At 40.3% G+C, this 18,464-nt stretch overlaps 1 protein-coding gene across 14 annotated transcripts in view; it reads right to left on the reverse strand.

Moving 5' to 3' along the window:
• Positions 1-18,117, reverse strand: part of SYNRG (synergin gamma) — an 82,135-nt gene extending 64,018 nt beyond the window's left edge. For 9 of the 14 annotated variants that reach the window (XM_066363253.1, XM_066363254.1, XM_066363252.1 and 6 more), the window contains exons 1-3: positions 17,949-18,116; positions 9,585-9,625; positions 4,822-4,943 (exon numbers count right to left, since the gene is read on the reverse strand). In XM_066363253.1, coding sequence (XP_066219350.1) covers positions 4,822-4,943; positions 9,585-9,625; positions 17,949-18,025 — 240 coding nt within the window. In that variant the 5' untranslated portion in view covers positions 18,026-18,116. Of the gene's footprint in view, positions 1-4,821; positions 4,944-9,584; positions 9,626-17,948 lie in introns of all 14 variants that reach the window. The other 5 variants (XM_066363250.1, XM_066363241.1, XM_066363246.1 and 2 more) reach the window with 3 other exon arrangements.
• Between the last annotated feature and the right edge of the window lie 347 nt (positions 18,118-18,464).

An 18,464-nucleotide genomic window follows, 5' to 3' on the forward strand; every position in this document is an offset into this window, starting at 1 on the left:
TTTAAAGCTCCCCTAAATATCTCAGGCCCTTCATTTTCTTCACTGTCCTAGAGATGACCACTAACAGCCTGAGGGTGTGTGTACGGAAGCACACGCACAAGTTATATTCTGGTGAACTCATTAATCCATACTCTTTGAGAAGAGGTATCATATCTTACAAGTCTTTATTTCCAGCAATAGATAAGAACCTCTTACATAGTAGTTATTCCACAAATGAGATTAAACATGGCTTTCCAATATGTATGAATGATGAGTATTTTGATGTTTATTATCACAGGCCTGATATCCAAACTTTTACATAAAATCAAATATTACTAATCAATAATAAATATCAGTAATAATGATGATGGAAGGTTAATTTTTACTGAGTGAAAATTCTACTCTTGAACCTCCTTTTTAAAACAGCTTTCTAATCGAAAACCTGGCTGCCCCTGGAAGCCTTCATTTGGAGGCTGCTGCTTCTCTTTCACATTTCCTATAGATGGGGAATATTCCTCCTTGCTTCTTATAAACCTTTTCTCCTCTTTCTTCCTTCAGAAGTCTGAATGCATGTTATTTGTTTGTATGCTTGTTTGTTTTGGGGGATATAAACTTTTGTTCCCAATTTTATTTTTTGAATGCTTTTTATTTTTCTAAATCAAGTATCAAGGGTATGCCATAGTCATACCCTTGATCGTCAGCCCCAGTAACATCATCATCTCCAAAGTCTTAATTTTAGGCATCCCAACACTTGACCACCACCTCCTATCCTTCCAGCTCGTGTACTCCAGCAATTCTCTTATCTCATTAATTAGTCCAAATTTTAAACATGACAATTGTTAATTAAATTTATTGAGATGACATTGGTTCTTGAATTGTACAGGTTTCAAGTGTACAATTCAATAAAACACCATCTGCTAATTTCTTGCCATCAGACTGCATCACTTACTATCCTACCTTACTTATGTCATCTACTGACCCTCAACTATCTCATTCTTCAACTGAAACTCTCAGAATCTTGTTATCTTCCATTCTACTCCTAAATTGCACTTAGTGACACTGTGATGTCAGTAATCACACAGACAACTCATCTAATATTGTAGCCTTTCAAGTCTCTGACTGCCTCACAACAATCATGTCCAACATCCATTCGAGCTTTCTACACCATGGTCATACCCTTGATCGTCAGCCCCAGTAACATCATCATCTCCAAAGTCTTAATTTTAGGCATCCCAACACGTGACCACCACCTCCTATCCTTCCAGCTCGTGTACTCCAGCAATTCTCTTATCTCATTAATACCTCCCATCTCACTTTTCCCGTTATCCATCATCCTCATCATGTCCTCACTTCTCATCTTGCTCAGCTTAGATTCCAGGATTAAATATTAAATGCTCCTGTAGCCTGACCACTCAGTGGCGCAGTGGATATGGATAGAATGTCAGCCTGGTATGCAGAGAAGCCAGGTTCAAATCCCCAAGGTCACTGGCTTGAGCGTGGGATCATAGACAAGACCCCGTAGTTGCTGGCTTGACCCCAAAGATTGCTGGCTTGAAGCCCAAGGTGGCTGGCTTGAACAAGGGGTCACTGGCTTGGTAGGAGCCTGCCAATCAAGACACATGAGAAAGCAATTAATGAACAACTAAGGTACCGCAACAAAGAATTGATGCTTCTCATCTCTCTCCCTTCCTGTCTATCTGTCCCTATCTGTCTCTCTCTCTGTCTCTTCCACTAAAAATATAATAATAATTAATTAAATGCCCTTGTAAATTCCTAAACTCCTTTATCTCTTGCTTCCTTGGTATGATCTCCAGGGAAACTCATCCCTGTGCAACTGGCTCACACTTGTTTGTTATACATATATTCTATTCTTACCTACAAGCTTGAAGTATTTGAGGATAATAATTTTAATATTTACCATAAATCTTCTGGGGTGTTTTTTTTTGTTTTGTTTTGGTTTTTTTGTTTATTCATTTTAGAGAGGAGAGAGAGAGAGAGAGAGAGAGAGGAGAGAGAGGAGAGAGAGACAGGGGGGAGGAGCTGGAAGCATCAACTCCCATATGTGCCTTGACCAGGCAAGCCCAGGGTTTCGAACCGGCGACCTCAGCATTTCTAGGTCGATGCTTTATCCACTGCACCACCACAGGTCAGGCTGGAGTGTTTTTTTGAGTTTACAGAGTGGAGGGCTATGTGATAAGACTAATTTTCATCTTTGATTTTTATCTGAAAACATACTCTTCAAAGAGTTAAGGGATGACTAAATAATAATGGGTTTTCCTCATTTATGTCTGTGGTTGATTGGGGCTACAGAGTTTGGGAAGAAAATAAGATTTGAATGAAATTCTCCTTTAAGCAGCTCCCAAGCAGTCTAATGCCTATCAGCAAGATTAAAAGTTAAAGAAAAATATTATGGTTTCTTTATTCTAGAACCCTTAATTCTAAACTCCTGATGCCCAGGGAAATCATTTGGAGAATATAAAATATGATAGTTTACTTTTTTATATTGTGTTTTGCATGTTAAGATGTTAGAGATACTTACTATTTTTGGTTGTTTGAAACTCTTTAAAAATATTTTTCAGATAATAATGTAAGTCATAGAACAATGTTTAATGTTAAAAGTCAATGACAAAAATTATATCAGTTGTTATTTAGATTCAGTAGTAAGGTTATTAAATCTTATAGGCCCTGGACAGCTAGCTAAGTAGATAAGAGCATTGGCCTGGCGTATGGACATCTTGGGTTCAATCCCCGCTCAGGGCACACAAGAGAAGTGACAATCTGCTTCTCTCCCTTTATCTTTCTCTCTTCCTCTCTTGCAGCCAATGGTTTGAATGGATCAAGCATTGGCCCCAGGCACTGAGGATAGCTCCTCTGGTCTGAGTGTTGGCCTTAAAAGCTAAAAATAACTCAGTACAGGGGTTTCTGGGTGGATTCCAGCTGGGGTGCATGCAAGAGTCTATCTCACTATTTCCCATCCTCTTACTTAAACAAACCAACGAACAAAAAACAAAACACACCAAATTCCAGGCAGGTTCCTGTTACCTAGATACCCTGAGTCCCATTGTTTCTGAGTTGCCTACCAAGAATTTTCCTGCCATGTTCCTCTCCCTCACTTATAAATCAGCCATCCTCACTTCTAAAATCTAATATCCCACTTTCCCCTTTCTTCTTTGTCCAAAGTGTCTTATACACCCAAGTTGCCTCAGTCTTTGGGATTTTCATGTTTATGTGGACTCCTCATGCATTAAAACACTAATTTTTCTCCTGTTTAAAAAATAAAAACAAATAAAACCCCACACTGGATTCTAAGGTAAACTGTTTCTGGTTATTTGCTGCCATTACTCTAAGAGGACTGTGTTGGGTATGCGCTCCTCCTGGTATATTTCCCTACTGATGTTCATTTTGACCACATTACTTTGATGAGCAGGAGTGATTGAAAATGCTACCTTAGGGAGAAAGCTTTAAAGATACCACAGGGTTTGGCCATCTTTCCCCTATGCCAGGAGTCTGGGATGTCGTAGGCAAGGGTCGCAGGATAAAGAATATGGATATGTATTACAAATGATACGCTGTATTTCACATCCTCATGACCATTTTGTAACCACCAATTTGTACTTCTCAATCCCTTCATCTTTCTCACCCAGCCCCCCAACCCCTTCCCTCTGGCCACCATATATCTGTTCACTGCATCTATGAGTCTGTTTCAATGTTGTTTATTTTGTTCTTTAGAGTCTATATATAAGTGAAATCATGTGGTACATGTCTTACTCTCTTATATTTCAATGTTGAAATCTTCAAGGCTCTATCCTGGACTACTTTTTCCATCTATAGTGTTCTTGAATGTTCCAATTCACCCCAATAGCATCAACTCCCTTCTATGAGTGGATGACCCTCAACTCTATAATTTTCAACCCCCAGTGAAAAATGACCAGAGTTCAGCTTATTAAATTACCTCTGGACAGCCCCAGCTGAATGAAGTTTCATGGGTTTTCCAAAGTAAATATGTAGCAGCAAAGCATCTACTCCAGTGTCTCCTTTATCAATAAATGACACCACCAGTTAGTTGCTCGTGCAGAAAATAAGGAATCAATTTGATATTGTCTTCTCCTTTATTTTCAACATACAGCCAGCAAGTTCTATAGATTTCATTTCCTAAATCATTCTCAAAGACATCCATGTCTCCATCCCTCTGCTACTACCCTAATTTATTGCTCTTCTGCCTCCAGTCTTTCTCTAATCAGCAGTAAGAATGATCTTTTTAAAATACAGATCTAATTGTGTCATTCCACTGCTTTAACCTTTGGCTCCCTAATGATCTTCAGAGAATCTGATGTATAATAAGGTTAAGTACAACCATATTGAAGACTTAGGTTCACATTCTGGCTGACTATATTCTATGAGCATCCTCAGTTTCCTCCTCAGAAAAATAGAGATACTACCTCTTTACAAAGTTGTTACAGTATTTAGATGAGATAATTTAATATAAAGAAGGCTCTGAGCCTTCCAAACAATGACACAGATCGTTCCATGAAAACAGTGCTGCTACTTCTATCAAAGCTACTTCATGGCATCAGGTTCCTGAGGTTTTCAAGATAGCATTCTAAAATCCTTCTAAGCCAGCAGTCATACAGAAGTCACCAGATTTTCCTTAAATGAGCTATCTTTTCTTTCTCTTATAAACATATCTTTGTTTTGTTGTGAAGGAAGCCATCTAACATATAGATGGCTTACTTCTAATTATAACATTACTTCTACACTTACTTCTAATTATAACATTAAAGTCTTAGTATGTAGATACATAATAAAAAATAACTGTAAACAGTCAGCTACAGAGACAAGTACCTGCATAGCAATAGGTCCTTGGGGCATTTGAGAGCTGTAATTCACTCCGATCATGCTTTGCATATTAGGCTGCATGACAGAGACCATAGGAAAACCTTGTTGCTGCATCGGCATCAGACCTGCTAAAAACACAAAAGTATCACTAAAGTCAAGGTATTCTACAGTTAATTTTCTTACAACCATAAGTACCTAAAGGACTATGTTACTTGGGAGGTGGCAAGTTAGAAGGAAAAGTGCAGGCTCTGGAGTGAGACAAACTTAAGTGTGAATTCCAACTCCATTGTTTACTTAGCGATGTATCTTCATCTGAGAAAGCTTCATCTGAGAAAGGAAGATAATACTTGCTTTACAGAATTTTTATACATACTTTAAAAATTAATAGTATGACCTAATTGTTTCGCTTGGCCTTTAAGGTGGCTCCCAGTGACCTCTGCCTCTTGGTATTCAGAACCTTGCCATTCCCTCCCACAATGAACAGGACTGAGCACGAAAACAACCAGTATGTTGTGGAAATGATAAATTTGTTCATAAAACCTGCAGCTTCCTCCTTGGTCTCTTGGATCACCTCCTCTAGGGAAAGCCACTGCTACATCTTGAGAATACTCAAGCAATCCCACGGAGAATCCACATGGCAAGGAACTGAAACCTCTTGCCAAAAGGTGACATAGATTTGCCATTTTTGTGAGCAAGCCATTTTGGAAACAGATCTCCCAGACCCATTAAACCTTTAGGAGACTACAGCCCTAGTTAACATCTTTACTGCAATCACTTCAGTTCTGTACCAAAATCACCCACTGAAGCCACTCCCATACACCTGGCCCACAAAAACAATGTAAAATAATAAAATGTTTATTTTTTAAAGTCTTGGGTTAATTTCTTTTTTAGATTTTTTATTTATTCATTTTTAGAGAGAGAGGGGAGAGAGAGAAGGGGGAGGAACAGGAAGCCTCAATTCCCATATGTGCCTTGACCAGGCAAGCCCAGGGTCCCAAACCAGCGACCTCAGAATTCCAGGTCGATGCCTTTATCCACTGTGCCACCACAGGTCAGGCTTGGGTTAATTTTTTATGCAGCAGCATATAACTAATGCCATAGTAGTTAAGAGCACGAAGTTTGTATGCCAATTAGAACTGTCACTAGCTTTGAGACCTTGAAAAACTTGTTTAAATTCTGTGCCTCAGTTTCTGATCTATAAAACTTTTAATATCTAATATGCTTGAAGAAATGACATTCCTCTTGTCTTTCCTTACAGGAATAGCTTTTTCTTTCTCTCTCTCTCTCTCTGTGTGTGTGTGTGTGTGTGTGTGTGTGTGTGTGTGACAGAGACAGAGAGAAGGACAGATAGGGACAAACAGGACAGGAGAGAAATGAGAAGCATCAATATTTCATTGCAGCTCTTTTGTCTCCTTAGTTGTTCATTGGTTGTTTTCTCATATGTGCCTTGACCAGGGGGCTACAGCAGAGCGAGTGACCCTTTGCTCAAGCCAGTGACCTTGGGCTCAAGCCAGCAACCTTGGGTTTCAATCCAGAGACCTTTGGGCTCAAGCCAGGAGTCATATCTATGATCCCATGCTGAAGCCAGCAACCCCGCGCTTAAGCTGGTGAGCTCGCACTAAAGCCGGATGAGCTCCCTCTTAAGCCAGTGACTTCAGGGTTTTGAACTTGGGTCCTCTGTGTCCCAGTCCAATGCTCTATCCACTGTGCCACCGCCTGGTCAGGCCTTACATGAATAGTTAATATAATAGTTAACACAAAACAGCCACCAGCACATAAAGTATATAATGCAATGGCAGGAAAACTATCACGAAAGTATGACTTAAGTATAGTATCTCTCAAACTTTTCCAGTGAAGCACTCCCAAGAGCAGTGGAGAATAAAGATATAACCCTTTGGGGATTTAATAAATACTAAATGCCTACCATATTTAGACATAGCTCTAAATACCTGGTACACAACAGTGAATAAAATTCCTACATACCCTGAACACAGATTTCAATCTAATTTTGCATTTTATCACATATTGCATCAATCTTGGTTCTACTGTAAGGAGTTTTTAAACAAATTTTGATTTAAAAAAAATTAAAGATTTTTAGTGGGGGAAAAAAATTAAAGGTCTAGTAAAGCACACCACGTTTATCTTGTACATCCTGTGAGCCTTCAAGGTTACTTATATATAGTTTAATTTCAGAGCACAAACATCCACATTTGTAGGTAACATTTATCAGTGGCAAGCTATTCATTTATTCAATTATTCATTTATTCACTTATTTATTCAAGCATTGAAGAGCCTACTCCATGTCAGGCACCATTCTAAGGACACAGCAAAGAACAAAAATGAGGTCTTTGCCCTCATGGAATGCAGTCTGTAATTGGGGGAGATGATAAAAAATCAGTACATGTCAGGTGGTTATAAGAGATAGAGCAACAAATAAAGCAGGATATGGCGGTGGGGGGGGGGGAGCTAGGGAAAGAGTGGTTGCTGTTTCACAGTCAGAAAAGGTTTCACCAATAGGCTTGTATTTAAGCAAGGACTTGAAAAAAGTAAGGGAACAAGCCATGTGGGTATCTGGGAAGAGTATTCCAAAGAATGGAGCACCAAACGCAAAGACCTTACGGTGTCATGGAGAATTAGAATGCACAGACTAAATAAAACCATAGTAAGATGTTTTTCCTCTTATCCCTTTGGACCTCAAGTCTTATTTATCTTAATTAATTTTAATTCTTGAATAAAATTTAAAGGTATAAAGGAACACACAGTGAAAAATAAGAATTATTTCTCTCCTGACTCCTGTTCTCCTATTGATGATCTTATGGCTACTTTTGTTGTCAGTTTCTTGTATATGCTTTCAGAAATAATCCATTCATAATTTAAACCCTTCAAATGATCAGAAAATTCACTCTAACATACTCTGCAAGAAGAAAAAATCTTGTAAAACAGTTGGAAGTTGCAGACAATAAATATCAGGCAACACTTTGGGGACCCTTCTTGTCTTGTTCCTTTGCTCCATATATAGATATTTACTTGGAAGTTTATAAAAATGAAAAATGAGCTATTATAATGAACACATTAGCTATACTGCCTTCTTAAAGAGCACAAGATCTCAAACCATTTGATCTAAATCTGGGACACATCTAATCATAGGTAGCTTAAATAATGCATAAATGTGAGCACAATGAAAAGAATACAACTGACCCTTGGAAAAATTTACTGAAACTCAACCTCCACAACTGATTATAAATGGAGACAAAGTCAGTATGAGCCACTGACCACCTGCTACTGAGCAGCTCTTATCATTCATCTCCAGCAGTGAGCCAGGAGTCTGTTTCTCTAGCAAGTCTACCCTAACCAATCAACACTGATGCTGTGAGAAGGGCCAGTCTTCAGAAGCAGCTTGGTGTGTGGAGAGGAGGAGAGTACAGTGGAATGGGAAAAGTGAGCAGAAAGAAGGGCAAGACATATTCTTCCTTCAGTGCGGTGTCTGAGGGGCACAGCAGCATGAGTCAAGACTGGACCCCTCACTACTATTTCCTTGAAGTGAAAGCTAGAATTGGGTCTAACCAGGCGATGGCGCAGGGGATAGAGCGTATGACTAGGATGCAGAGGACACAGGTTCGAAACCCCAAGGTTGCTGGCTTGAGCGCAGGCTCATCTGGTTTGAGCAAGGGTCACCAGCTTGAGCCCAAGGTCGCTAGCTTGAGCAAGGGGTCACTCGTTCTGCTCTAGCCCCATAGTCAGGGCACATTTGAGAAAACAATCAATGAACAACTAAGGTGCCTCAGTGAAAAATTGATGCTTTTCATCTCTCTCTCTTCCTGTCTGTCTGCCCCTAGTTGTTCCTCTTTGTCTCTGTTACAAAAAAATAAAGGTTACAAAAAAAAAGAAAGCTAGAATATTGGTAGTCCCTTGTCAGAAACTATGAGAGATGATGAAAAAATTGCTAGGAATTGTTAAAATTGAATCAGAACACAATCTCATAAGTACATGATTATAATAAGACCAAATTTAAGCCTGACCAGGCAATGGCTCAGTGAACAGAGTGTCAGCCTGGGACGCTGAGGACCCAGGTTTGAAACCCCAAGGTTGCAGGCTTGAGCATGGGATTACAGACATGGCCCCCATAGTTTCTGGCTTGAGCTCAAGGTTGCTGGCTTGAGCTCAAGCTGACCCAGCTCAGCTGAGCCCCTGGGTCAAGGCACATATGAGAAAGCAATCAATGAACAACTAAGATACTGCAACTATGAGTTGATGCTTCTCATCTCTCTCCTTTCCTGTCTGTCTGTCCCTGTCTTCCCCCTCTAAAAAACAAACGTAAAATAAAATAACTGACATTCACTTATTCATTCAACAAACATCTATAGGAACCCCATTATTTTCTATCAGCATGCTGGGTGCTGGATACACTAATGAACACAAGGCAGACATAGACTCTACCCTACGGAGATAACCATCTAGGAAAAGATTAGATCGAAGGAAAAACATGCCATTTAGAGAACTCTTGTCCTGAAAGTCTCTGTCTCTGAGGTTAAATAACAATCTGTCAATACGATGTTCAAATAAGTTTGAAAGAAATGAGGAATGAGTCTTATTATTCCCCAAATTACATAATTTTTGAGAAATTTTAAGGGCAGCTGTCATATATATATTCATGACTATAGGAAAATGCTATTCTATTTGGCACAATAAAACGTCTTTACCCACTTAATCCCCAACTTCAGAAATATAATAGTAAAAACTAAAAGTTCCAAACTGAAACTTTCACTTACCTTGAGGGGGTCTTATTCCACCTGCAACTGGATACATAAAGCTGAAAACAGAACAAAAGTACATTGGGTTCTTCATATGTACAGAGATTTCAAATAGAACATGCCATTTTTTACATAAATGAAAAAATTGTAACTAGGACCCTGGCACATATTCTGCAATACAATACTGAAGTAGCCAACATCAGAAGAAATTGAAAATCCAGTCACAATTCTCGGCCTGTTAGTACAGGGAAATTTTTTTTCTTTTAATTTTCTTCTTTTTTTCTACTTCTAGTGAGAGGAGGGGAGGCAGAGACGGAATCCTGCATGTACCCCTACTGGAATCCACCTGGCAAGAACACCAGGGGGAGATGCTCTGACCATCTGGAACATTACTCCATTACAACTGGAGCCATTTTTATTTTTTTTTAATGCCTAAGGAGAGGCCATGAAGCCATCCTCCCTCCAATTGAGCCACAGCGGCAGGATAGGAGAAGAGAGAGAAAGAGAAGTGAGAAGGGGAGGGGTGGAGAAGCAGATGGCTGCTTCTCCTGTATGCCATGACCGTAAATCAAACCTGGGACATCCACATGCCAAGCTGATGCTTGACCACTGATCCAATTGGCCAGAGTAGAAAATTTTTTGAAGTAGAAGACGAAAGATCTTAAAACTTGTCCTGGTTCTGTCAATGTGTGACTTCCCTGGATTCCCTTTTCCCTATCCACACAAAGAGTGAGTTGGATTCGAGTCAATTCAGTGAACACTGAATCCTACTACATGAAAGTCGTGAATTAGCTCATAGTCCTGTTGAAGACAAAGATGCAAGCAAATAACTTGAATATAGGACAGAATGTAAGAGGTCCAAAATACTAACAGAGATTAGAAAGAAAAGACACTAATTATATAGGTTATATCTTAGGAAGTTTTGTGAAGATATCTTTAGCTAAATCTTAGGAACACTATATAGCTTGAGCAAGAAAAGCTCTGAGACCAAAGTTGGTGTGTTCAGAGACATAATTTAAGATTAAATATAAAATACAGAATTAGAAAAGTAAACAGATTATAGAGTGCCTTTAAAATGTTTAATTTTAGGCTCTGGCCAGTTGGCTCAGTGGTAGAGCGTCAGCCAAGCATGTGGAAGTCCCAGGTTCGATTCCCGGTCAGGGCACACAGGAGAAGCGCCCATCTGCTTTTCCACCCTTCCCCCTCTCCTTTCTCTCTATCTCTCTCTTCCCCTTCTGCAGCCAAGGCTCCCTTGGAGCAAAGTTAGTCCAGGCACTGAGGATGGCTCTATGGCCTCTGCCTCAGGTGCTAGAATGGCTCCGATTGCAGCGGAGCAATGCCCCAGATGGGCCGAGCATCGCTCCCTGGTGGGCATGCCTGGTGGATCCCGGTAGGACACATGCAGGAGTCTGTCTGTCTGCCTCCCCCCAACCCCCACTTCTCACTTCAAAAAAATATAATAAATAAATAAAATATTTAATTTTGAATATTACATAAAGCTGTCAGAGATTTTTTAAATTGTGGTAAAATATACAAAACATTTTTACCATTTTAATTATTTTTAAGTGTACAGTTCAGTGGCATTGAGTACATTCACATTGTTATACAACTATCACCATGATCCATTGCCAGAACATTTTCATCATCCCAAACAGAAACTGTGTCCATTAAGCAATCCTCCCCTGAGCACCTACTCAGCCACTATCTTACTTTTTTTTTTTTTTTTTTGTATTTTTTCAAAGTTAGAAGCAGGGAGACAGTCAGACAGACTCCTGCATGCGCCTGACTGGGATGCCCACCTGGCATGCCCACCAGGGGGCGATGCTCTGCCCAGCTGGGTTGTTGCTCCGTTGCAACCAGAGCCATTCTAGTACCTGAGGCGGAGGCCATGGAGCCATCCTCAGCCCAGGCCAACTTTGCTCCAATGGAGCCTTGGCTGCGGGAGGGGGAGAGAGAGATAGAGAGGAAGGAGAGGGTGAAGGGTGGAGAAGCAGATGGCAGATGGGCGCTTCTCATATGTGCCCTGACCAGGAACTGAACCTGGGACTTCCACACGCTGGGCCAACACTCTACCGCTGAGCCAACCGGCCAGGGCCGCCACCATTCTACTTTTTACTTCTATGAATTTACCTAGTCTAGCGAGCTCATATTAAGTGCCATCGTACAATACTTGTCCTTTTGTGACTGGCTTATTTCACTTAGCATAATGTCTTCACAGTCCATCCATACTGTAGCATGTATAAGAATTTCATTCCTTCTAATGGTCACATAATACTCCAATATATGTACATACCACATTTTGTTTATCCATTCATTTGTTGATGGACATGTGGGTTATTTTCACTTTTTGGCTATTGTGAATAATGCTGCTTATGAACACTGGTATACAAATATGTTTCAGTTGCCTCTTTCAATTTTGGGGGGTATATACCTAGTGGTAGAATTGCTGGGTCATATAGTAACGTTGTTTAGTTTTTCAGAAACTACCAAATTGTTTTTCATAGCAGCTGCACTATATTACAATGCACAGAGGGTTCAATTTCTTCACATCCTCATTAACATTTATTTTCTGCTTTTTTGATGACAGTAATACTCATGGGTGTGAAGTAGTATCTCACTGTGATATAGATCTGTATTTCCCTAATAACAGAGGTTTACATAGAAGAGTAAAATAATCAGAAATATGCTTTAGGTTTCTCTGGAAACATGGGGTGTGGCAGAGAAGTCTATAATAATAATTTTACTCATAGATGAAAAGGGTTATAACCAGAGAAGTGGTAATGACAAAGAAAAGGTGAATAAGAGAGATCTAAAAGAAAGAATCAGCAGGACCTGGCAACTGGCAGCATGGGGAACAGCAGTGAAAACGTAGAAAGAGCAGAACAGGATGCTGAGATTCTGAGCCTCAGCAACTGCAAGGATGCTGACGCTGCTTCCTGAAAACAGGAACCCAGTGTGAGTAGGTTTGCGGAGAAAGGTGGGAGGACTGTGACCATGAGGAGCAATCTAGCAGGCAGTCAGAAAGGTAACTCAGCTCAGGAGAAGGGTCTAGGTCAGCGGTTCTCAACCTGTGGGTCGCGACCCCAGCGAGATCGCCTAAAGCCATCGGAAAATACGTAATGCATATCAGGTGTTTACATTCTGATTCATAACTGTAGCAAAATTACAGTTATGAAGTAGCCACCAAAATTATTTTTGGTTTGGGATCACCGCAACATGAGGAACTATATTGTGGGGTCACAGCATTAGAAAGGTTGAGAACCACTGGTCTAGGTCAATCTACCAAGGTTCTTTTAAATATAGGTAAAAAAAAAAAAAGCTCTAGTTGTGGATGAAATAGCCAAGGGAATGTGCATATATATTAAGAAGGTAACAAAGGACAGTCAACCTTGTAGAATTCTTATAGTGGCAACTGAGTAGGAAAGGGTCATTGAGAATTAGAGGAGTTGGTTATAACTAACAGTTATACCTGAGGAACAACCACATTTCGGGAAGAAGGAATAGTTACTAGTGTCTAATGTTACAGAAAAGCTGACCAGAATGAGGATTAATAAAATTTTGAAAATGGTGATCTTTGAGTGAACAGTTTCAAGAGGAAGAGGAAGAAACCTGTAGGGAGGAAGATTCAGAAAACAAAAGATACTCAGATGATCTGACTTTTGGTGGGGGAAACGCAGTGCGACATACAGATCATGTACCATAGAAATGTATACTTGAAACCTATATGATTCCATTAACCAACGTCAGCCCAAAAATATAATTAAAAAATATATACTTAGTACTTGATAAAACAAGGTGTTTGAGGGAATGAGAACAGAGCAAGGTAACAAAAGGGATCTGCTTTGAAAGGAAGAGGAACTTCTTCCTCAGGTTGCAGGGGAAAAAAATGGGACAAATCAAGGAAGAAAAATTCTGAGTGAGAAATGCTTTTAATTTGGGAGTCAAGATCTGAAGGAGATTTCTGGATAATATTTGAGAGTCTAGTGGAACTCAGGAATGTATGCCAAATTTATGAGTCCTTGCATTTTTCTACTGCACAAAACCCCGCTTTTCTCAGGGAAAAGGCTAAACACCAAAGTTTAGAGGCTTTTAGCTCTAAAATAATTTTCAAAATTTTAAGATGGTTTACAAAGTTCTTGTGGAACATATTTCTGGTCATGTGTTACTTGCAGCCTTGTGAAGTTCTGAACCATTAGCAATTTCTACTGCTGCCAAGCAGGCCTGCACCTAAAGAGAGGCCTGAATAGTGAACAGCTTTTCTGAACCACACACACAGATATGTTAGCTAAGTAATGTGTTAACTGGTTAAAATGTTTAAAGTGCAAGCTGAAATTTGACAGTACTCAATCTTTTGAAAAGATAGTTATATACTAAGATTATAAATTTAGAAGCAATATAATTAAGTATTCAACCTGTTGAGACTTTTTGAAGTCAGTCTTAGAAGATTACAATTACCAATGTGGTTTAGTGACTAAGTAAAAAGTGGAAACTCAGGCTCTGCCAGAAGTTGACTGTGAAGCTCTATGCCAGTGGTAGTCAACCTGGTCCCTACCGCCCACTAGTGGGCGTTCCAACTTTCATGGTGGGCGGTAGCGGAGCAACCAAAGTATAAATAAAAAGAGATTTAACTATAGTAAGTTGTTTTATAAAGATTTATTCTGCCAAACTTAGCGAAAATCCGACATAAAGTACTTGGTAAGTAATTATTATTATATGCTTTAACTTGCTGTAACTCTGCTTTATAAATTTTATAAAGTAAAGTTACTTCCCTACTTTATAAATCACCATTACTGTGGAACCAGTGGGCGGTTAGAAAATTTTACTAACAGAGATACAAAAGTGGGCGGTAGGTATAAAAAGGTTGACTATATTCCTGCCTATGCAATCTCTCTCCACCACCCTGTCCTGTGTCCTCACAGAACTGCAAGTTTCCCAAGGTCCCAACTTAGACAACCAACCAGACAAGGATAGATGTATAAAGGTTACTTCGAAACATAAACAAATAAAACCTAAATTACAAACATTACTGACAAACATGACTGACTCCAGTAATTATTTAGCAACCCAAACTTCTTAGTGACCTATGTCATATGACTACTCGTACGACTCGCTGAAATGTTTAGTCAACTAACATCAACATGCTTAAAGACTGGTTAGATGAGCAAGTAGGACATTGATACGACAGAAATGTTTAGCAAAAAATTGGGCATCCAGATGAACAACAATTTAATTTCAACGGTAAAAATCACTATTAAGGATGTGCTAGTGTGAAAGTAGAGATGTGAACTTTATTGTCACATTGATTCTTCTTGCCTACTTCATTCATTCTTTCTTTTCAGTGACCTTTCGTAACCTAGATCAGCGTTCACTTCTCAGGCCTGGACTCCTATGAGGCTTCCTAATGGTTCTCCCCACCTCCAGTAAGTAGCTCATAGAGCACAGGTGAGGTGCATCTTCCTAAAGGACCATTTGGTAACTATCCTAACATTAAAGCTATGCAATGATTCCCCTTTACATTGAATTTCCTTAGTTTATATTCAAGGACCACTTCACTAGAGCACAACTTTTTCAGCTGTATCTCACAGAACTCTTCTCCCCCACATCTGGCCTACCTGCTATTCCCTAGTGTTCACTAGGCAGCCCCACCCTTACGACAATCTCGACCTCTCTTCCAAATGAGGCCCAGATGAAATACTACTGCCTCTTTGTTTTCTATGTAGCTTGAATCTACAAATATTTGTGGAATGTTCTGTGCAAGAAACAGTGGAAGATGAAAAGAAGAAGAAGCCCTTAAGGAGCTTATAAAAGAGCAGGAAACAAACTGACAAGCTTACAAATGATATCCTAGAAGGATACAGACTACTCAGAATCTTTCAACTCTTCTCATGGAGTAAAAAAAAAACAAACAACTTCTAATCTCTCAGGTAAATTTTGCACTTTATACAATTCTAGAATTTATTCTAAAGTAGACCATTCAGGCTACCAATTAAAACTAGGGTAATATTGCTTGACCAGGCAGTGGTGCAGTAGATAGAACATCGAACTGGGATGCGGAGGACCCAGGTTCAAAACCCCAAGTTCGCAAGCTTGAGGGCTCACCAGCTTGAGCAGAGGGTTGCTGGCTTAAGCATGGGATCATAGACATGACCACAAGGCTTGAGCAAGGGGGCACTCACTCTGATTGTAGCACACCACCACCACCACCCTCGCACTGGTTAAGGCACATATGAGAAAGCAATCACTGAACAATTAAGGAATTTCAATTAAGAATTTGATGCTTCTCATCTCTCTTCCTTACTGTCTGTCTATCCCTATCTGTGCCTCGCTCTGACTCTCTGTCTCTGTCAAAAGAAACCCCACAAAAACCTGGACTCACATAAATAAAGCTGAAAATTGCCACTTTTTTGCTTAGTCTTTTAGAACAGAGGCAAGTATCTAAGAAATATGGTAAATTATAGTTTACGAATTTTCTCTTTTAAAAGCTAGTTTTTCTTTTCCCCTAAAATATACTTAGGCTACCATAATGTTAGCTTCCTCATAAAATAATTTCAGCCCTCACCACTACCCTTTAAAAACCATAATATTCTTTCTTCATTGAGCATACAGCTTCTCAGTCTCAGAAAATTTCTAATATGTGTAACATTTCCCACACATTATTCACGGTAAGGATCATTTTAACAACTTTTTCTCTCATGTATCCTCTCAAGTTTTAAAATGCAAATGTTACTACAACCAAATTTTACAGAGGAAAGAAATTTTAAAATCAGTCATTCTAATGTCTACCAAAATTTGCGCCATATTAATTTTTTTAAATCTGTATTCATGGATCAATGATATTAAAATACTATTAACGATTGCGAATGATCCACTCAACATTCTGCACCTAAGATCCTCCCCACTCAAGAAAAGTAAAATATAAAAATAAAAACTAAATTAAAAAACTGGGCTTGGAATACCAAATTATTTTAAGTTCATATTTTCCCAGAACTTGGAGACATGATTAAATTAATGCCACTCAAGAACATGTTACAAAGTGTCATCACATGTAGAAAAGAAATAGATTACTACATATTTGTCTTCTCCAGGCAGAAACGACTTATATCAAGTACTCATGAACAGCTCTAGTGAAACAGTGAAAAATCAAAAACCAAGAGAAAGAAAAAATTTAAAGCCAGTGAAGGATGCACAGAGGAAATGAAAAATAGGGCTGCACAGAGGTGCTTTATTAAACAGCAGCTGCTTTTTTCCCCCTAACATCTCTCTACAGGAGGTGATTACTTTAAATGCTGCACACTTATAGTGTTCATGACTCCAAAATTAATACCTTTGTTTTCCAAAGATAATTTAGAATGCTTTAGATAAAAAGCTAATATTATCTCCAAATATGTATGCAGTATGTGTTTGTTGACTAATGAATCAGAATCAGACCAGGTCTTTACAGAAGTAGGGTAAAACTTTCTAGAGTAAAATTTTTCCCTAAATGATGAACTTGTCGGGCTCTCCATCTCGGAAACACGCTCCCGTCCCCTTCCTTCCCTTCCTCTCAGGCTTGTTACCTTTACCCCTCTCTCTTAAGCTCCTTTTGCTTCTGTAACGTGTTTCCTGAACCCATTTCTTCTATGGCTCACTTCTAAATAAACTGTGGTTTTCTAAATAAACTTTGCTTATTTAAAAAAAAATGAAATAGTAAAGTTGCAAATGTTTATTTTCTTTAATCGTTCTGGGTATGAGAACCACAAGCAAATTCACCTGAAATATGACAGAGGGCAGATTTGTTTAAGGGCTAAGTGAAAAGTCTAGAAGCTTTGTTTTAATAACTGCATAAAATTCTGTTTACAGTAAATTGATTATTAGTAAACAGGCACGTCTTAAGGGTTACATCTACAAGAGCTCTATTGACTGAAAGGTCTTCAGGTCTTTCTGCGGTTTCTCGTGTGTTAAGGAAACAGAAAGGACAGGCTAACCTAATAGAGAAAAGAACTGTACCATGCACACATCTCGGAAACTGTTTGACTTTCAGACCAGATTTTTCAGACCTTTTTGACAGCACCCAGGGTCAAGCCCCGAAAAGGGAAGTGGGGTCGCTTCAGAGCCAGTCAAGGCAAGGGGCGCTGCGTTGGGGTCCCCCTTTTCCTCAATGCAGGCCGGTGCCACCCCGGGCGAGCGGACCCTCACCCTCCCCGCAATGGGGCGCGCGCTCGCTCCCCGCCCGGTCCCAGCAGACAGAGCCCTAAGCCTGGAGGACAGGAGTCGGGGTCCCAGGCTGCGTCCGTCCCCTCCGGCCTACATGCCCAGACGACCCTTCTCCCGTAGTCCGAAAACCGCCGAACACCCTCGGCTAGCGGCTGCGGGGCAGATCCTCGCCGGGCTCTTCACACTCACCTGCCTCCCCCGGCGGCCCCCGCGCCAGCTCCTGCGGCCCCGCCACCAGCAGCTCCTGTTCCCGGCCGCAGCGCCATCTTGCTCCGGGCCTAATACCGCTACCGCTACAGCGGCGGCGAACACCTTAAAAACAGCTGTCGGCCTTAGACAGCCACTTCCGGGGCAAATGCCCGACCTTTTCTTGCCGCAGCTTGGGCGACTGGGAGGACCGTGCGCCCACGTGACCCAGCTCCCTGGTGAAGGGGCGGAGCGCCCTTGTCACGTGGCCGGGCCGTGGCTGAAAGTCCTCCAGGTGCAATTCTAATTATGGGGCTGGTTGGGATGGTCTAGTTCTGCTCCCGGGGTGCTGATTCATTCTTTGGAAAGGCCTTTTGGAAGCAAAGCTGCGGGAGGAGCTACAAGGTGTCGTCGATCCTCCGTTTGAAAAGCCATGATCTTGGTTTGGGGAAGAAAGCAGATTGAGTCCTGTTTTTTAAACTGGATGGTGGGTATACTGGTGTTCTTTTTTTTTTTTTT

This window comes from Saccopteryx leptura, chromosome 2 (assembly GCF_036850995.1).
Source record: "Saccopteryx leptura isolate mSacLep1 chromosome 2, mSacLep1_pri_phased_curated, whole genome shotgun sequence".
In the NCBI taxonomy this organism is placed as follows: Eukaryota; Metazoa; Chordata; class Mammalia; order Chiroptera; family Emballonuridae; genus Saccopteryx; species Saccopteryx leptura.